General features: G+C 38.1%; 2 protein-coding genes across 2 annotated transcripts; one reads left to right on the forward strand and one right to left on the reverse strand.

Annotated features, from left to right (window-relative positions):
- Positions 1-1931: 1931 nt before the first annotated feature.
- Positions 1932-7992, forward strand: LOC135582250 (probable potassium transporter 13). Its single transcript, XM_065078275.1, has 9 exons — positions 1932-2163; positions 2597-2828; positions 2900-3148; positions 3601-3651; positions 3890-4150; positions 4232-4284; positions 5744-5858; positions 6159-6413; positions 6490-7992. The coding sequence occupies exons 1-9, from the start codon at positions 2119-2121 to the stop codon at positions 7452-7454; spliced, it is 2226 nt and encodes a 741-aa protein (XP_064934347.1). The 5' UTR covers positions 1932-2118; the 3' UTR covers positions 7455-7992.
- A 474-nt stretch (positions 7993-8466) lies between these two features.
- Positions 8467-18183, reverse strand: LOC135587179 (probable LRR receptor-like serine/threonine-protein kinase At1g56140). The gene is made up of 24 exons (XM_065078276.1): positions 17929-18183; positions 16241-16421; positions 15487-15558; positions 14919-14990; positions 14772-14843; positions 14517-14588; positions 14329-14400; positions 14171-14242; positions 13671-13742; positions 13385-13456; positions 13220-13291; positions 13012-13083; positions 12844-12909; positions 12650-12715; positions 12382-12426; positions 12223-12287; positions 11718-12097; positions 11028-11229; positions 10786-10953; positions 10583-10701; positions 10060-10270; positions 9535-9766; positions 9291-9441; positions 8467-9064 (listed from the first exon to the last, which is right to left on the reverse strand). The coding sequence occupies exons 1-24, from the start codon at positions 18029-18031 to the stop codon at positions 8672-8674; spliced, it is 3102 nt and encodes a 1033-aa protein (XP_064934348.1). The 5' UTR covers positions 18032-18183; the 3' UTR covers positions 8467-8671.
- Between the last annotated feature and the right edge of the window lie 1786 nt (positions 18184-19969).

Consider the following 19969-nt stretch of genomic DNA (forward strand, 5'->3'; position numbering starts at 1 on the left):
TGAGTTAAAGAGTTGGAAAGGACAATCCAGGTTGTCCTCTTATGAAGTCAAGCAATGTTCTTTACATGACAGTGGGCAGACAGGTTGCAGTGCAAATTTAAGGAGCTTCTAAATCCAGAATAGCCATGACTGACTGCCAATGCTAAAATTGTTGGAACATTAGAATTGAATTTTGTGATTAGATAGGAATTTGATTTAAGTGTATTAATTAAATTAAGACAAATATACTGAGTATACAAGACAAAGAGGAATTTGGTAGTCAAAAGAGATTAAAAAAAGATAAAGAGTCTGTAAGTAGCTGATATGAATAAAAGTGAAAAGAGTTCTAAGTGTCTCATTCTTTCTTTCCTTCCCTGTGATGTATGACTTCTTAAAGTGCATTATCACTCTTCCATGAAAATTTTCAGTAAAAATTAGATTGGTGAATGTTAGGTGATGATCACCAATGAAAATTCCAGAGTTTATTCTTAGCAAGAGTCTATTGGATTATGATAATAGTAATTTATAATAATCACCAAAAGGAAAGGGAAAAAATCTCTCTCTCTCTCTCTCTCTCTCTCTCTCTCTCTCTCTAAGTTTGTTAGTGGCAATGCCAAACACAGACATGCATAGATATAAATTTCACATCACTACCACAAAACAGTCAATCAAATTGACAGGAAAAAGGAACAAGGTAGCAGATATGGAAGAAAAGGAACAAAGATGCATTCACAAAATCCATGTAAATTTATAGAAATATTGTCAAAACACACAGTGATGCATGAATAAATGAAGAAGTGGAAGAAAGGAGCAAGAGGGAAAGGATTCAGATCACAAGAATTCCCATGTTGTCTGCTGTTCTTCATTTGAACATGCATCATATTGGGAAAAATGTTATGTTTGATAAATAGCTAAAGTTTTGTCATCATTTGGGAATGAATCAATTAGTACATTAATTTGATAGTGAAAAACTAATAGAAAGATCAGCCTTCCAAAAAAAAAAGAAATATTGTTTAAAAATTTCAGAATTTTTTTTTATCATACCCCTACAAAGTTTAAAAATAGCATTAATATTCTCCATATATATCTCTTCCATTTATGGATCACACAAATGAATCACTATTTGATCATTATTTTCAAAAAAAAAATTGAGTTATAAAAAATAAAAAATAAACCTAAAATGCATTGAATCATTTTGAAAATGAATCAGTACTGTTGTCAATTAGCATTTTTAAGTATTTGAGTTGACAATCAACAATTCATTACATCCATTTTACATGCCATAGCTTATTTAAATTAATAATGATATCTTACAATACCAACAATAAATCTTGATGTTTAACTATTTAGGATGAACTGCATGTATATTTTCTTGTCATCAATAAAATAATATATTAATTAAATAAAAAAATTCAAACTTCTATTTATATTTTCTTTGTCATATTTTAATCAAATTAAGACTATGAGTCACACCATAAAACTTTGCAAAGTAATTGAAAGTTGAATAAGATGTGACAAAGAGAATTCAGATTAAGAACTCAAATTAATCACTATATAATCATTATTATCAAAAAAATAACTTTGAGTTATAAAAATATATAAAAGTAAAAAAAAACCTAAAATATGTTTAATATATACACCATTATAACAATTTTGAAAATTATTTTAAGAAGCACTGATGTCAAATATCATCTTTTAAGTATTTGCTCTCATAATTAATAACTATAACTATAACTATATATATATATATATATATATATATATATATATATATATATATGAATGTATGTATGTATGTATGTATGTATGAAGTAAACCATACATTGAGAGAGTAGAAGAGAAGAAGGGATTAAAAGTGCAACTCATCCTTCTTTTGTCTTGAATACGTATGTTAAATAGAAGAAGAGGCCAAAGCGTTTTGGCGCTCGTCGGCTCCCTTCGAAGCCGAAGGACACCTCCTTGCTTCCTCGTCCTCCTCGTCCTCCTCCTCAACTGCTCCCTCTCCTCCTCTCCTCCCCCTCGCAGTTCTTCCTCCCTGATCCTTGATTGATTTCGCGTCCCGGGTTTTCTCGATCAAACGGAGGAACTTGGTCGGCTTTGAGAATCTTGGTGCTCCGAGTTGTAAGGGTTCGGGGCGGGATGGATTTGGAGTCTCGATCTCGGGCGTCGGATAGCTTGCCCTCGGTATATTTTGCTTTTCTTATTTGTTGTTCTTGGATTAGCTGGTGAGTCTACGCAAAAAAAATTGGATGTTTGGTCAGCCATGGCGTTTCCTCTTTTCCCTCCTGGATTTCCTTTTCGGTCCGAGTGTTTGGATTTGTAGGTCTGGGGATTTGCTCGTCCATCGATTGACTGACTGAAACAGAACCATCGACTTCGATTCTAAATGTCATTTTTGCTTTGGTATTTTGAACGTGGTAATTGAGTATGGAAGTTAACCACTTCGTCTTGGGTAATCAATTTTAGAAAAAGGAAAATTAGCTTTTCCGTTTCATTTTCTTACCACTCTGTAAATTCTTGATGAAATGGCAATGCCTCGATATGCTTCCGTTGGCAAAAGCTTTCCTTTCCCTGAGGCGATGCTGAGATGAAATCATTTACTGGTCACTGCTTGCAGAAATCATACAGAACCACTCTTTTGTTGGCCTACCAGAGTTTTGGTGTTGTATATGGTGACTTGAGCATCTCGCCCATTTATGTCTACAAGAGCACCTTCTCGGGCAAGCTGCGCCTTCATGAGGAAGATGCTGAGATCCTTGGAGTCCTTTCTCTGGTTTTCTGGACTCTTACTCTCATCGCACTCTGCAAGTACATTATCTTTGTGCTAGCAGCAGATGATGATGGCGAAGGTGCTTTTGTAGTTCACAGCTGGTACTGGGCTTATTATACTCTGCTCTTCTTCACTTCACAATTTATACAGGTGGGACCTTTGCGTTGTACTCATTAATGTGCCGAAACTCAAAGATGGGACTCTTGAGCACACCCCATGCTGCTCAGGAGCACTTGACTGCTTACAATCCGGAAGTACACTGTGATGAAACTAGGACTAGCTTATCAATAAAGAGGTTTATTGAGAAGAATCAATCTTCTCGACTGGTGCTGCTGCTATTTGTGCTATTAGGGACAAGTATGGTCATCGGTGATGGTGTTTTGACCCCAACAATGTCAGGTAAAATGCTCAATCGGTTGTGTATCATGCTCGAATCTGAAAATAATTTTCAATTTCCTCTGTATAAAAAAAAGGAGGTAAAACTCCTGATATGCTTGTTTCCAGAAAAATAGGTTATAAGCTTTAAACCTCTGGTAAGATAAGATAAAGAAACTATTTTTACTTTCTTATTCTGTGAAAGAAAGCACAAGCGAACTTGCAATTAAGGTTCGAGTTGTGAAACCGAGTCCTTTTTTTCTAATGAACTGGTACTCTATTTTAAGGGTATTTAGGATAACTTTTTTTTTTTGTGGCCCTCCATTTTCCTTGGTTTAAGAACTCGTTTGTTGGGTGATAATTGTTGAATGCAGAATTGCACTGATTGACTAATTGTTGAGTTACTTGGCAATGTTAGTTGTTGGGACCTTTTCTAGCCTTGAACTGAATATTGTCTACTTCTTGTACTTTCCTAGTTGTCTCGGCAGTTTCTGGACTCAGAATTAAGGTCCCAGGTTTGCATGAAAGTAAGCGTTTTACTCTCTCTTATTTCACTTGCTCTCATGTACACACATTGGAATAATTTTTTTTGAAAAATGACCAGCTACTTCTTACTCGAGGTTAAGGAATTTTCTTTTGTCAAAAAATGTTTTACTTCTGAATGTGGGACTAAACCCACCACTCCTTGAGTAGCTTATATTTGATATCAATTGCATTGCTATCTGCCAATATTTTTATGTAACTGAATTATTCTTATTAATGCAGATTACACTGTTTTGATTTCCTGTATCATCTTGATGTGCCTTTTTGCTCTGCAACACCATGGAACACATCGTGTTGGCTTTCTGTTTGCTCCGATCTTGATCTCTTGGCTTGTCTGCCTAAGTACTATTGGAATCTACAACACAATTATGTGGAACCCTCGTATTGTTCGTGCTCTCTCTCCACACTATATTTATTACTTTTTTAATAAAGCTGGAAAAGATGGATGGAGTTCACTGGGCAGTCTTGTCCTTTGTATTACAGGTTTGCTGCTTTGTGCATGCCATGTTTATTTATTTTTATTTTTTAAATTTCCTCTGTCTAATAACTAGTGTGGTTTATTAGGTGCTGAGGCAATGTTTGCTGACCTAGGGCACTTCTCAAAGATTTCGATTAGGGTAAGACATTTTTTTCGGTGGCAGACTTATTAATGATCATTATAAGGCTAATTGCAAAGTTATGATCATCACACATTAGAAGGTTCTTGGTTATTTTAATACCAGTTGAAAATTGTTGCTTACTTATCATTAAGGGCATGAAATTTTCTTTCCTATTGGACCACTGTTTTTTTATTAATTTTACAATTATGATTTTTTGTCTCAGTTTTTGCCTTTTGGTCACAGAGAATTCCAATCATGTTCTTTTTCCATAAACCATTTCTATCTTCTCTTGTAGTTTGAGTGTCACTGATGCATAGAAGAGATTATTGGTATGTTGGTTATTGTAGTTGATATGTTGCAAACATAATGAAAAACCTAATTTTTTTCACCTGTCGTTCGTAACAAATGTCCATCTTCCAATTCCCCTTCTTGATTATCGTTTTTTTCCATCCTTTCTCAGCTACCACCATCCTCTAATGCCAACTGGATTTTGAATGATTGCAACAGCAAATACAGATAACCAAATAAAACACACACAAATTACAGTTGTGGATGCAACATTACAATCTCATACAATTTCTAGTTACAAGTATTTATAATGGCAGGCAACAAAACAATGCCCTATCGTAACCATTTGTATTCTTTCTACAATGATTATGATGTTTGAGGCAGTGCATCGCTATTACATGTGCTCATATGTGCTCTTTTATATAATTTCTCCAAGACTAGGGCTACTTTTTGGAGTAATTCAAATGTATTTGTGAATCAAAGACCTGAAATTGTCAATCATCCTTTTTCATTTTTATATGGAATATGTATGGAATTTTCATTTTTAAATATGATCCAGTTGCTGATAATACCTGGATAAAGTATTCACCAGTTGAGGGCTTCTGAAATTAGCAGTGTTCATATGTAAAATTTATGTCAATGTTCTGTGAGCAAACTGTTAGTATTGCTATATCTTGAGAAGAAAACTTGGCTATTAACTTTAGCTAAATTGGTGTGATCATGGATGCAATTGGTCCATCAAACTTCTAATTTCAGCGTCCACTTTGAGATTCAGCAAAAAATTAACTTACTTTAAAAAGAAGTGGAACACTAATATACCATAAACATGAACTACACGGTAGTATTTGGCCTTTGGCATGTTTCTTGAGGAGTTAGGAATCAGAATTTTACATGTTATACATATTATCATACTTGTAACAACAGAAATAGTTTTAGTTGTTCATTGACATTCGTGGGTGTGTATGACATTGACATTTTTTTCCACCAGTACTGCAAACCAGTTGCAGAGTGTTCAAGTTTCTGGAGATTGATGCACTCTAGGCATTCGGAGACAATCTCTTGTTTAACTTTTGCATACTTCAAAGTTCAAACTGTCATTTGCATCATTTCGTAATCCAGATAACTCCTCCCTACTGTGAGTTGGTGCATATTTTAAGTTTTATCTAGATTTAGTTTGCTGTCTTTGCAGATAGCATTTGCAGCTGTAGTATATCCCTGCTTGGTGCTGGCCTACATGGGTGAAGCAGCGTACCTGTCCAAGCACACAGAGGATCTCCAACAAAGCTTTTTCAAAGCCCTTCCAGGTATACGAACAGGCAACCTCTTAAACTTGGATTTGCAAACTTACCGAAGAAAATATTCGAATGGGAGCATTTTAATTTCACTATCTCTTTTATTTAGCTCCAATGATCAGATAAACATAAATGATTCAAGAAACTCAGAAGTAGAACTTTTTTCTTTTTCAGAAAATGCTGCCAAAATTTGTTGAAATGCAACTTCAAACAAAATGCTCTGTTGATCATTCTATTAATCTTTTAAGCATCAGTTTTCTAGCAAAGTCGCTTATGTTTGTCCTAATCCTGTTTAATCTTTTCCCAATTCAGAAGGTGTATTTTGGCCAGTGTTTGTCATTGCTACATTAGCCACAGTTGTAGGCAGTCAGGCAATCATCTCTGCATCATTCTCCATCATCAGCCAATGCAGAGCTTTGGGATGTTTCCCACGTGTGAGGATCATACACACCTCGAGCCATATCCATGGCCAGATATACATTCCAGAGGTGAACTGGATCTTGATGCTCCTCTGCCTCGTTCTCACCATTGGTTTCAGAGACACTTTCATGATTGGAACTGCTTATGGTATGTGCTTCTTCCTCGTTCTTCTGGTATCTGCAAATGTATCTCATGATCCATAGTTTTCCCTTCCCATTTCCAGGTCTAGCTGTGATCACAGTAATGCTGGTGACAACATGTTTGATGTTCCTTATCATCACTACAGTATGGAAGCAATCCATTTTGCTGGCACTCCTCTTCACCATCACATTTGGATCCCTGGAACTCCTCTACCTGTCTGCATGCCTTGCCAAAGTCCACCATGGAGGATGGCTTCCCCTCCTAATCTCGATGACCATCCTGATGACTATGTTCACTTGGCACTACGGGACTGCTAAGAAGCGGGCATTCGAGCTCCAGAACAAGGTCAGCCTCGATCGTCTCCTCAGCATCACCCCGAGCCTTGGCCTCGTCCGAGTCCCTGGAATTGGCCTCGTCTACTCCAACGCCACTAATGGCGTCCCGCCCATGTTCGCTCACTTCGTCACCAACTTCCCTGCCTTCCATCGCGTCCTCATATTTGTGTGCTTGCAGACGCTAACAGTGCCCAAAGTGCCACATGATGAACGCTTCTTGGTGGGAAGGATTGGAGAACCGGCACACGGGCTCTTCAGATGCGTCGTCAGGTACGGGTACAAGGATGAACGCTCGGACAGCTATGAATTCGAGAACCAGCTGCTGCTGAAGGTTGCGCAGTTCCTTCGGCAGGAAGGTGGAGGCTTGTCGCAGCCGGACAGTGAGCTGTCTTCGATCGGCGAGTCGTCGCCGTCCTGGTTAGTTTTGGGTGGAGGGGATGGTGGTGGAAGGAAGAGAGTGCGGTTCGAAGGGGATGAAGCAACAGCAGAAGTGAGGCAGGAGGTGTGGGAGCTACTGGAGGGTCGGGAGGCCGGCGTTTCATACATGATTGGCCACACGTGTGTGGTAGCTCACGAGTCCTCGCCGTTGATCAAGAAGCTCGCGATCGACGTGGTGTATGGGTTTCTTCGTCGGAATTCTCGGAGTCCGGCAGTTTCTCTTGGGATCCCACACGCTTCACTGGTTGAGGTTGGCATGGTGTATCATGTGTGACGGTGAGGACCATTTCTGCATGCTTAGGAGTTTAGTTTGGAGTCTCTCTCAGCTTCTGCAACTGAGAACAAGGCAATTACCTGCACTGGTGGATGCTGCATTCCATGAATGATGATGGGTCAAGTCAACTGTTCAGAGAACCGGGGTGGAGATGGAAGAAAGGTACTCCACTTATTTCAGCTTTTATTTAAGGGCATAAATAACTATGTTAGTGCAAAGGAAATAATGCTTCAGTGGTTGAGGTTATAATTTGCATTTTTTAAATAGCTGAATTTTAATCTGATAGATTCAATGATGCTTGTAGAATATATAGTGCATTGACTCCCACATTTCTGTTTCAAGAGGTGCACGAATTTTAGATCTTTGGTTAGCAATCTCTGAGGAAATGAATTGCCAATTGCATATGCCTGATAGCTATGTGAAATCCTTCATGGTTGGTTGAGGATAATATAGGGATCATATTTGTAAAGGGTGATAGAAAAGTATACTCAATCTATCTTCACATTGTATTGTGGTGTCACTTTGTTTGATGTAGCAAAGAGCAAATGACTGTTTAATTCTTTTGGAATAGAGACGTCCTTAGAAATTAATGATGTCAAAGTCAAGAAAATTATTTAGCATCTGTGCCATCTTCGAGTTCATCTTTTGAGATCAATCTGAAGTTTGACAGTGTTGGCATATCTTTGAAGGCAGTGATGCAATAAGATCACCTGCTTGCTTGTGGTGACACTCATTTAAGGACTATGACAATATTAGGTGACAGGGTGATAATAATACCTGCTTGATTCTTGTGAAACTCAAGTAAATACTCAGAATTCTACCAATTGTCATGAGTTCATCAACATGATCCTGCTGAGGTGGTTCCTGTTATGAGAATAAGAATTCTCTGTAGAGTTACTGTCAGCTATAATTGATAGGATGTCGTTCAGAATGGCTGCATCAAGTACAAGAAATGCATTGCAATGTCATTATAGGGAAGAAGGTGATACCAAAAAGACTAAAAAGAACAAGAAACACCAAACTTACAGGTATATAATTCTTTGAAAGATTTGAGAAGCATGAGACTGAGAATGTACTATTGATAAACATAAAGCTAACAATAGAAAGTTGCGATAAGGTTCTGCAAATTTACTGTCAATATCTTTAAAGGCAATAACTGAGTAATGATGGTAATGATGAAATCCTCAGAGTACACGCACAACCATGTCAATCGATAATCACCTGCCCTCCTCAATGGCCTTGTTCATATATGGTTGTGTCGTCAAAGGTGCGCTTTCCATGTTGACCGCTGTGCTCTCACTAGATGGGAACGTCACTTGGGTATTTTCTGATCTTTGGGTTGAACTATCGAAGTAGCCGGTTACATAGCTGCTGCTTACATCCTTGTGTTGCCATTCAGTCAAGTAACTAGGCCTTGAGGTGACGTCTGTCACTTCGGTATCTCCTACCAGCATGGCCACGACCCTTGACATTGGTGGTCGAAGCACAGGTGATGCTTGGGTGCAAAGCAAAGCTATTCCAATGATGCGGCTGACCACTCCCTTGTCGAATGATGTCAGCTTTTTGTCCACCATTTCCAAGTCGCACCTATTCTCATGTAGAGTCCATGCCTGAGACATTAGAAGATTAGATGTTTGTATATCAACAGTGCCAATTTGAAGTTCTACCATGAGAGTTTTAATGAAATATAGACAACAAGCTAAAGATTGAAATTTAGATGAATAAGAAGAAAAAGATGTGGTTGATCCTGTGGTTTCTTTAGTTTTTATCTTCTTGAGTAACATACAAGTGACTGTAGTTATGTATGAGCTAATTCTTCTGATCCTATTGACATACCCATTCGAGCAGATAAACCTTCTCTGGATCAAGATTTTGATCAGAATTAGGCCTTCCACTAAGAATCTCCAAAGCCAGCACCCCAAATGCAAACACATCAGCTTTCTCCGTGAGATGTCCTCTCATGGCGTACTCTGGTGCCAGATATCCACTGATACGACCATCATATATGGTTAGCTAATATTATTTTCAGTAAAAAGCTACTACAGATTGCTTTGATGTAAAAGTTAAAAGCACTTCTTACATTGTACCAGCAACCCTGGTATTAATGTGAGTCATCTTGTCATCATAGAGTTTCGCCAGACCAAAATCTGAGATTTTTGGGTTGAGGTCAGCATCTAGGAGAATATTACTAGCCTTGACATCTCTATGCACGATTCGCACTCTTGACTCCTCATGAAGATAGGTTAGACCTCTTGCTACACCCAACAATACCTCAAAGCGCTTTGGCCAGTCAAGGTGTAAATCACTCTTCCCTGCAATCCAAGAATATTGTCGCAGAATTTAATCGTGTGCTATTTATGCAAGAGAATTTTGATTGTATTGGATCTAGTGGTTTATGAATATGTTGCAAATTGCCTCTATGTGCATTTACAATGGACTTGAAAGCCCTCAATAGAGTTATGAAATATAGCATCGATGAATTGTTTCAAAGTTGCTTTGTAGAAAGATCATGAGTGCAGCAGTTGTGGTATCCTCTTTGGAAAAATTACGTGCTAATTCTGCTATGCACATTACAAAATATCATGCTATGCCCACCAAAACATACCGAAAATTGCTTGATCGAGGCTCTTGTTCTCTAAATACTCATAGACTAAAAGCCGCTTTTCTTCCTCGACACAGCAGCCATGCAACTTTACAAGGTTGCGGTGTTGCACAGCAGATATAGTTGCAATCTCTGCCAAGAACTGGCCCTTTCCTTGATGAGATGTTGCTGAGAGTTGCTTGACAGCTACTGTTCTTCCATCTGTCAGTTTACCCTACATGACACAAGAATTTGTTTTAATCAACTGGTAATGGGCAAATATCTCTTTGCATTGCCTTCTTTTTCGTCATAGATTACTTACAGGAAAAGGCACCATGTCGTCAGACCTGGTTCACCAATTGCTATCCTTTTACTGGAATTCTTAGGATTTCTTGCTACCATAAAGAACTATTTAACATATAAACAAAATACTACCTTGTCATCTACATTTTGCTTTGTATTTAAAGGTATGAACAGATTGTGACTTTTAAGAGCTCAAATGCTCATAATTTTTTTCTGGTGCTAGCTAATTCATTAATATATTTACCTTAAACACTGGGCCAAATCCTCCTTCCCCCACTACATTAGAAGGATTGAAGTCTTCGGTTGCAGTCCTCAGTTCAGCATAACTGAAGGTGTAAGGTTTCACATCTAGTCCTGTGAATACTGCAAAAGATTGCCAAAAAAAACGTAAATGTTAATCAAGCATCCTATGGTTATCATGGTAACAGACTCATGAACAACAATTACCTTCATTCTGCTCACTTAATCTTCTTTTTCTGTTTCTCCAGGTAAGAATTCCACATATAGTCAACAACCCTAAAACAGCAACAGCAGCTGATATACCCACGATCAGACCCGTACGTGTCTTATTTGAATCCGTACTTGGTGGTTTGTTAGACACAGTTGGAGTGAAGTCTGCACGGTAACTCTAACATTAGAAATTGATACAACACTTGCAGAAAAAGAAACCAAACTGTGCAAGTTACAACCGGAAGGAGATACACTGATAGCTGAAATGGACGCGCCATAGAAACCTTGTGTTGGTACACAACAAGTACCCTTTCCAGCCCAGAAAAAATGGATTTCAAGGAAATTATTTGTTACCGGAGCAATGAATTCCTTAACAACAGCTTTTGTGGAGCTGCCACCAGCATCCTTTCTTATATCAAAGTCTTTCTCTTTGAGAACACCCTATAACGGAAGTGATAAATAAGAAAAGAATGACCAATATTAGTACCTCTGTGCAAATTACAAAGCTTTGTTTGTCTTTATATCCTTCCATTGATTGTTAAAGCATGATCAATATGGTAAGTGCAGAAAACAAGTACCATATTTCTGCAAAGTGCTATTTGATTTTTCTGAATATTCAACAGTGACATGTCAATTCAAAATTTCAAATGTATGATTTATATTGAAGAATCATATTATTATATTTTAGCTCAATCAAAAAACAAGGTTTCAATAAGATTAAAGTTATAATACCTTTCGAGTCTATGCATAATGTTACAGAAAAAGGATATGATCTTTATCAAATTGTAAGCTATTGTGCACCATGTTTCAATACAAACGAGTCCCACATGTGATGCTTTTGTTTTTCTTTTTGATGTAGGCATATAATTGGCATGAATACTAAGCTCTTCACTGACTAGAATAGACTACAGCATGTTGTGTTCCAATACCTGAATATAAATGTCAAAGATCCTTCTACCCACACTTTTCCAAGTAGGTGGGTCGGGGAAGACAGCATCAGCGAATTGGAGTTTTACGGTGTAATTTCCATTTTGAAGACCAATGCCATAATATCTCAGCGAAGACGGAGATAGCCTTTCAGCCTGAAACAATTCTGAGTCTAGAGTATTTTGAAACTGAGATAGACTGTTTACTACATAAGTAGGACTAGTAGCTTCTGCAAAGATTCCAACATTGCTGACACCCCATTTGGTTGGGTTTGTCACATAGTACGATGCACTCGTCAGATTGGCATTATCAATCTCATACATAGTGTTATCAGAAGCTGTAATTGTCTTACTGCCTCCACAATTTATTGCAAAGGAATAATCTGCACTCAAGTGAAAGATTATGATGAATCAACAAAAAAAAAAATATTGGGCAAGTTTATATAGAGAGGATCTCTAACTAGGCAACATATATAACTAACAAAAGAAAGTTCTGATGATTTCTCACAGATTGGAGAACCACGATAACACGGTATATTTCGCTGAAGGCAGTTCAGTCCCGATGGTAAGACACTACATATGGAATGACCACAAAATACAACCAATAAAAAAAATAGAACACTTTGAACAAACTTTTGGAAAATATGTGCTAAATACAGGTAACAACCTGCTGTTGGAATCATCAATTACAAAGTTGTTTGCCACCAAGTTCCTGAAAAATATAATACCGAGATTAAGAGAGAAGGAAAAGGAAAAAAAGAGCAGTCAAGTTAACTAGACTTGCAATTATGGTGAAAAGTTTTATTTGATTAAACTCTAGGATATGAGATCTAGGTTAATAAATTCTGCGGGGACTTCACTTGATAATATTTGCTGAAACATTGATAGAGTGATGCAATCTTCAATGAAACAAAAATGTCAACATTTCAACTTACAATTGTAAGTTTGATTGGTTAACCCAAGATGGAAAGCTTCCTGATAATTGATTGTATGATAAATCTCTGCAAAGAAACACAAACTTACATGATGATAATCATGTAATTAAATGGAACAAATATTTTGGTAATTAAAATAAGTGGAAGAACTAAACTAATTTGCATTAGTCCATATGAGATGAAAAGGATAGTACATATTTATTAGAGAGGTGCTCTTTTGCTCCGGTAAGGTACCATCTAGGCTGTTGTTCCCAAGAAATCTGACAGAAAATAAAGAGAACTATAAGCATAAACAACAGTATAATCTAACCGAATAAAAATGCTTGATCACCAATCTGAAGATTGAATCAGGCTTTACTCACAAGTAGGCCAGTGAACTCAAACTGAAGAGGGACTGAGGAACTTGGCCCGTAATATTGTTAAAGCTAAAATCTCTGTGGAAGCAAACAATAATAAACAAAGATAATCATAGAGCAGCTGGACGTGAACATGTTAGACTAATTGAATTTGAACATAACCCATGAGTATTACATTCATTGACATAATTCGTACATAGCATTAGAAGCTTACAGTTTTAGTAAATTTGTGTATTTTGCAAAGTTTGACGGAATAGCATCAGAAATCTTGCAGTTCCGCAGTACCCTATCGAGAAAAATATCAAGTTATAAACTATCATTTCACGTGACAGCAAAGTGTGGTTTAAATAAAAACCAACATTGGACTAGGTTATCATACAAGGTGCTCAGTGATGTCAAATTACTAATAAAGGCCAACGAAGAGCTTCCATTTACGATATCTCCAATTCTTCTGCACAAGATAATTCAGCGCTATGCCAATCAAACAAGAATACAAAGTAATTAAATCTTCACAAATCTGATGCCTTAAGAGTGTAACCAGCAAATCAATGATAAATCAGAGGGTTCACCACAAGAATGCATAAAGGTCTTTATGCCTATCCATGAGATCTTACTTTCATGGGACATCAAAAGTCTTGCTTGAACCAAAATATAAAAGCACTTACAGATCAGTCAGTTTGGTGAGGCTAGAAAGGCTTGCAGGAATTGGACCCTGAAAGGAGTTGCCTTGGAACCTCCTACAAGAACAATAGCTTAGTTAGAACTCAATTTTTTGGAAAATTTGGAAAATAAATGATTTTGTGCCTATTATATTGTGTTTTTGGAGTGAAATTGAGCAATAACTATGGCTTTTAACATTATATCCTACAGATCACAGGCATTGAAAGGAACTTATGCTCCACTGCAATGAGGACAACATAGGTGGGTATAAAAACCCTTTTTAAGCCTATGAACTGCTCCTCAGTACATTACTGGTTTCTATCAAAGGTCCACAATATAAGAAAGATAAATGATGTTGCTGCAACAAGCAGATTTTGACTTGACAAAGTGTATTCTGGAACTGTTACTTTATGATGACAAGGTAAATGATCATAACAAAGTGATTACTGAAAAAATGACCATATAAAAGTGATTACTGGAAGAAATCTCTAATGCTTTGTCTTACAAGACGGTAAGGTTTGTCCATCCGCCAATGTAATCAGGTATTCTGCCGGTGAAATTATTGTCTGAAGCCCACCTGAGATCAAAACCACATTTCCATATAGAGTTAAACATTGGCTATATATATATGTATCTTCTAACCTAGTCTTCAGTAGAACTTACAATATCCGCATGTTCTTAAGATTGGATAGATTTTCTGGCAGCTCACCACTAAGTCCAGAACTATCCATATACCTGCAAATCAGTAGAAAGAATGTTTCTATCAATTGTTTATGATGCTACACAAAGACTAAAAATTTTTGGTTTGAGATCGGCAAATCGTGAGTTGGAAGGAGTGATCAAATCTTAACCATTCTTGTAGGTTCACCAAATTTCCAAACTCTGAAGGAACAGAACCACTGAAGTAATTTGTGCCCATACCCCTGCAAGAGCAATTTTTTCCAATCATTATAAAATCTGAAAGAGTGAATTTTAACAACTCATATATGCATAACCATGCTTCTCATAAAGTGATAAATTTCGTGAAACCTTCTGTGGAGCATACTGTCATTGAAGCAGAAATGAAGAGAACAGTGTATCGTGGAAAAGTTAAAAGAAATTCTTACAGAAGGTTGAGATTCTGTAGTTTTCCAAGCTCTTTTGGTATTGGACCTGATAAGTTATTAATCCCTACACTCCTGATGATGATTATAGCAACAGATCAGATGGTAACAATAATTGAAAAGACCAGTTCGTGTGCAAAAAGGACTTACAAGGATTGCAGCGAAGTCAAGTTTCCAATGAATGCAGGAAGGGGACCAGTCAGGTAGTTTTGATCGAATTTTCTGCAAAAATAAATCTTATCTTGTTACTGCCACTCCAATTGGTATTCGTTTTTCTTTTTCATTTTGCCTTTCACAGTGTACTACCTCGTAATTGGAGTACAAAGAAATGCTGTTCACATTACAACAAATTATACATGTTATACTAGAGCTGTTGTTGGATAAGAAGCCTTTAACTTGTGAAAATATTTCCATTACCTATTACATTCTGAGGACTTGCAATTACATTTTTTTCTTTCAATAGGACTTAAAAGAAGATTATGATCCCAAATAAGGCTTGTTGTTGTTTATTTGTTTGTTATGACTTGAGAGAAGATTCTCACTAAGCACCCAGATATTGAAGTCCACTAAAGCTGAACATATCTAGCATCTATCCATTTGAAACTTCAACAATTAAGTCAAGATTCTTTAGTAAAATTACTCTAAAAAGTCATTCAACTTGAAAGGGACACTGACCATTTAAATTAGAGAATCTAGTACATAAGAAATGATGTCTTACATTTTTGTGAGGAAGGGCAGATTCTGCAGCTCCTGAGGGATAGTTCCAACCACATCCAAGGCATAAACCTTCCTGAAAGCATACATATAAAGAAGAGGTAAAGGCAAAAAGCACTATCATCACAAGAGTGGCCTTATAAGTAATTTGTGTAGAAAAAAGTGTAGCCTCTTGCACGAGGTTCCCGCCAATACATGTTTGAGGTTCAAAGTATGCAACCTTAACCCAACACGTATAGGTTGTTTCCATAACACCTAGATCTCAAGGAGCAACCTCAGCATGATGCTAAGGCTCACTCTCTATCTTAACTGTAAATTGGGTCCAAACATAACTAAGAGCTTTATTATGCAATCATGGTCAAAATAGAAAAGAAATTATACAAAACTGCCATGAATAACCACTTAATTTTTTAAGTTATATCACACAATATATAGATATGGAACTGATGATATGCAATTTCTAGACGAGTTAAGTGTTCAAGATGTCATAAGTGGTTTATACCTTATGCACTGTTTTGTTTGCAAGTATCACCCTGTATAGCTGAAGAAAATAAAAACTTGATCTTCTTTTGACATGGAAATGTAAAAGTCATAGCAAATTGCACAGAATACAACAATATTTATATCACAAACTGGTGTAGATTGCCAAGTGAACATGATGACTATGAGCTAATCAATAAAGAAGTATGGAAAATAAGAATAATGTAAGAACCAAAAAGAACTTTAAATGAGTATCTCTGGAAGATTAATTGTCATACAGCTGAGTGATATGGCAGGTGTTGCTGTTGTTATAGGTGCAATCGCATTTGATTAGTGGGTTGTAAGTCCCATCATCGAATGTGGTTGAATCAATAGCAACACCACTGCATGGTTCACCACTGATATTCCAAGATGATGCCTTCTTTCCCCATCTCCCTAAGATCGTGTTCAATGCCAGAACTGCAGTTCAATAAACTTGAGTTATTTTAGGTCAAAATTTGTCCACTACACATAATCTAAGTGCTCATTTTCATCTTTTTTGCATGGCATTGTCATGGGGCTTTAAGTATGCAACAATAAGTTTTGTAAAATTATTGCAAATGAGAGTAGGCTAATAAAAATCAACCGTGCAACAACTTTTTGAAGTTACAAATAACACAACACTGATAGGACACTGCAAGTCAACATTAAGTCAAATGTAAAGACCAATCAATCAGTGTCCAACCCAGCTTAATACATAAAAGATTATTTATATCATTGTATAATATTGTTGTATTGAGTAAATCACACAAGTTTTGATAACTTGATTGATCATTATCTAATGCAAGGTTTGCAATTTCATGTACCGGTCAGGACTTGGGTTGATACTGCACCAATCCATACCCATACACCGAGTGTCAGTATGTACGTGTTGAGTTTCAGAATGTATAGGCCTTATACCAGATTTACCACTCAGTTTACCCTATTCAACGTATCAATAAATTATCAGACTGGGATAAACTATCGGACCAGTAAATATTGCCGGTATGGTACACACTTTTTTTTGAAGTTACAAATAACACAACACTACTAATACACTGAAGAGATAACATTAAGTCAACTGTAAAGATAAATTGATCCTTGTCCAAACCACCATTACACGTAGGAGAATCTGTGAGATTGAATGATACTGTATTGTCAAGTAAATCACATGATTTGTGATGAAAGCTTAAAACTGATTGACCTCAATCAACTGACAGTTATTAACTGACTTCACAAGGATAGAGAAAGGAGTAGGTGCCATGCCCTTTGGTGAACAGTATACATAGATCCTTTTATGCTTTGGAAGTTCATTGTGAAGCCTAAGTTTGTACTATATGGATTGCATGCGGACACAAATTCAGTCCCAGAAAGCAAACACTTTGCTGCAGATCTAAATCTTGGTATCAAACCATGCAAGTTGATATAGAATCACTAGGCATGTTGACGACCAACCACTTATACAAAGGGTGATCTGTAAAAGAAGAAAAGACGGTATCCATTTGAAACGAAGGGCTGCAAGCAAACTCTGCACAACTGTAATATTAGAACCCCGCACAAAGGATGAGGATGAGATGCTTCACATGAAGTGCCACCTGTGGACATGTCCAGATGTGGACATCATCAACAGCAATTCTCAAATTATAGGACTTCTTTGATCAGATCGTATATAGACAGTGACCTTCTGATGGTGTTGGCAGAAATGGTTAGCGGATACCTTCCTGACCTGTAATCCGTCAATTCCTAATCGTGGAAGTTTAGGCTACATGCCAAATCCAAGAGGAAGCACAGCGTCAAGAACAGAACACCCCCTTTTTGTCTGTGTGTGCGTGTGGATGACTGGGTTTTGACCAAAAATCCCCAGACATCAAGCTGAAATGATACGGGAAGAGGCTGGCTACGTAACTAATGGATCAAATTCGAGGAAGGGCGCAACATCTGGGCATACCTTCGGTTGGGTCTGTCGTGGCCTGAGCTGCGGCTCTCTCCACAAGGAGGAGCAAACACAGGGAGAAGGAGAAGAAGAACAAGGCAGAACTGTGCACCGCCATTCCTAGCACCTACTGTGAGGAAAAGCTCAGCTTGGCACCTTGAACGATCGCGGGGACTGGTCCTAATCTTCCGTCTCCTCTCTTCCTCTCTCCCTCAGCATTTCGTGGTTGTGATCTGGCTTGCTAAGATCTAGGGATCCTTAAGTTTATTTGGGGGTGACAAATGCGGGAGGGATGTGTCTCAAGTGGCAGAGGTGGTTGAGGAGGATGTGGCCGCCAAACGTCAAACCGCACGTGGTCCGCGCAGATGTGCCACCCATGAAACGTTTCGGGGTGACGGGGCGTATCGCGGGTGCGGGGGCGGTGGGGGCGCGTGCGGCTGAAGAATTCTAGGGGTGACTTGGGTCTCCTCCGTGGGCACGGCGCCTCTCGGTGGGCCCGACTTACTGCCGCCATAACCGAACGTGTCCCCTTGAAATCCACCCGGGAAACTCTCCACGGGTGACAGGGCCTCCGGTCAATGCCACAGGCGGGCCCACGTGGGGGCCGAGAAGAAGATGGCGGGTCTGCCTCGCAGCCGCGGACGCCACCCGCTGCGTCAAACTGTGCGTGGGTGGTTTGGGCCCCCCCACCCACCCACCAAGGGCCCCACGGCGGGAGATCGTCGTTACCCTCGCGGGTTTGACTTGGTCGCCCGCAACAGGGCGATGGGCTTGGTGGGCCCGCCCTGACGCACCCCGTAAGTCAACGCCTCCCCCATCCAATCCAAGAAACAGATCGTTAAATATCTGCGGACTCGTGTTGATCATCTGCGTCGAACAATCAATATTCTCCTTTCCTATATTCTTCTTCCTCGATCTAGTCAAATGATGTGGGGAAAGATATTTACATGATCGACATGATATTTCCAAATATTTCCTTCTAGAAAAGACGGTGTTCATAACACTCATCCTCTCTCTCTCTCTCTCTCTCTAGGAAAGATGACGAAGATGTGACATTAGCAACTAGTGGGATGACCCATAATTATGACGTACTATGATACATTTAATGCCCATGTTATGATGCACTATGAATGCATTTGTTTTAGATGATGAGGAAATCGAGATAAGTTATCCATGAACACAACAATTGATTGTGCAAATGACACAGTCACAATAGGAGCAAATGGACATATATATTTATCAATGATCGCCAAAGATGGAGTTGTTAGGATCGATTTATTGACTTGATGTTCTAAGTCATATTAGGTAGATTTTTATTGGGAGATCGAGCTTCCACAAAGTCGGAATGCAACTCGAGAAGTTGCAAGTGGAGAAAGGTATGATATGGTCCATGCATTAATAGAATCTTGGATGAGCTTTGTTGAAAGAGTCACTAAAGCACAAGCCATCTCTAACCAAGATAATGACACCAATGAGGGAGACTGAGTTGAGGCTGGGAAATCATGGTCAGATTCATAGAACACTGAAACCACTTACCATCTTTGTGATATAATACCATTCCTTTACCATGGCTGTCTTCTTTTGGTCGTCTTCTATTGTTTTGGTTGGATCCTCCTGTTGTATGAATATGATAGATTTAATGGATGTGTTAGAAAAATTCTGTCTACTGTTGTTTTGGTTGGATCCTCCTCTTGTATGGATACGATAGATTCAATGGATATACGTTAGAAAATTTTATCTTTGTATCAATATGATATAACTTTAATTCGAGTATGAGAAATTATCTGAGATGAGGTGGGATCTTTCCGGTGTTATTTTTATATAAAAACTGAGGTTAAAAGGAAGGGAAGAGTGTTTTCTTAAGCTGGTCCTTCAATATTAAAGTTAATAACCTTATTTTTTTTCTCCTCTTTTTCAGAAGCTTTGAATATATTTTTATACTAACCTCATCTAGATCTCGTAGAGTGGAAAATTTGCAACGGATCTGAATTGCCCCTTGATCTTTTTGGAATACGTTGGTAACCGATCCGAATTGTTCCTTGATCTTCTTAAAATA

Source organism: Musa acuminata, chromosome BXJ1-8, assembly GCF_036884655.1.
Source record: "Musa acuminata AAA Group cultivar baxijiao chromosome BXJ1-8, Cavendish_Baxijiao_AAA, whole genome shotgun sequence".
Lineage (NCBI taxonomy): Eukaryota > Viridiplantae > Streptophyta > Magnoliopsida > Zingiberales > Musaceae > Musa > Musa acuminata.

Excerpts from the sequence above, each read along its gene's own strand:
- LOC135582250 (XM_065078275.1), top strand. The coding sequence starts at position 2,119 with ATGGATTTGGAGTCTCGATCTCGGGCGTCGGATAGCTTGCCCTCG. Across the intron at positions 3,149-3,600 it reads TTTGACCCCAACAATGTCAG|TTGTCTCGGCAGTTTCTGGA; the intron begins GTAAAATGCTCA and ends GTACTTTCCTAG. Across the intron at positions 4,285-5,743 it reads TCTCAAAGATTTCGATTAGG|ATAGCATTTGCAGCTGTAGT; the intron begins GTAAGACATTTT and ends CTGTCTTTGCAG.
- LOC135587179 (XM_065078276.1), bottom strand. The coding sequence starts at position 18,031 with ATGGCGGTGCACAGTTCTGCCTTGTTCTTCTTCTCCTTCTCCCTGTGT. Across the intron at positions 12,288-12,381 it reads ATTGATGATTCCAACAGCAG|TGTCTTACCATCGGGACTGA; the intron begins GTTGTTACCTGT and ends TTCCATATGTAG. Across the intron at positions 9,767-10,059 it reads CCTCGATCAAGCAATTTTCG|GGAAGAGTGATTTACACCTT; the intron begins GTATGTTTTGGT and ends CTTGGATTGCAG.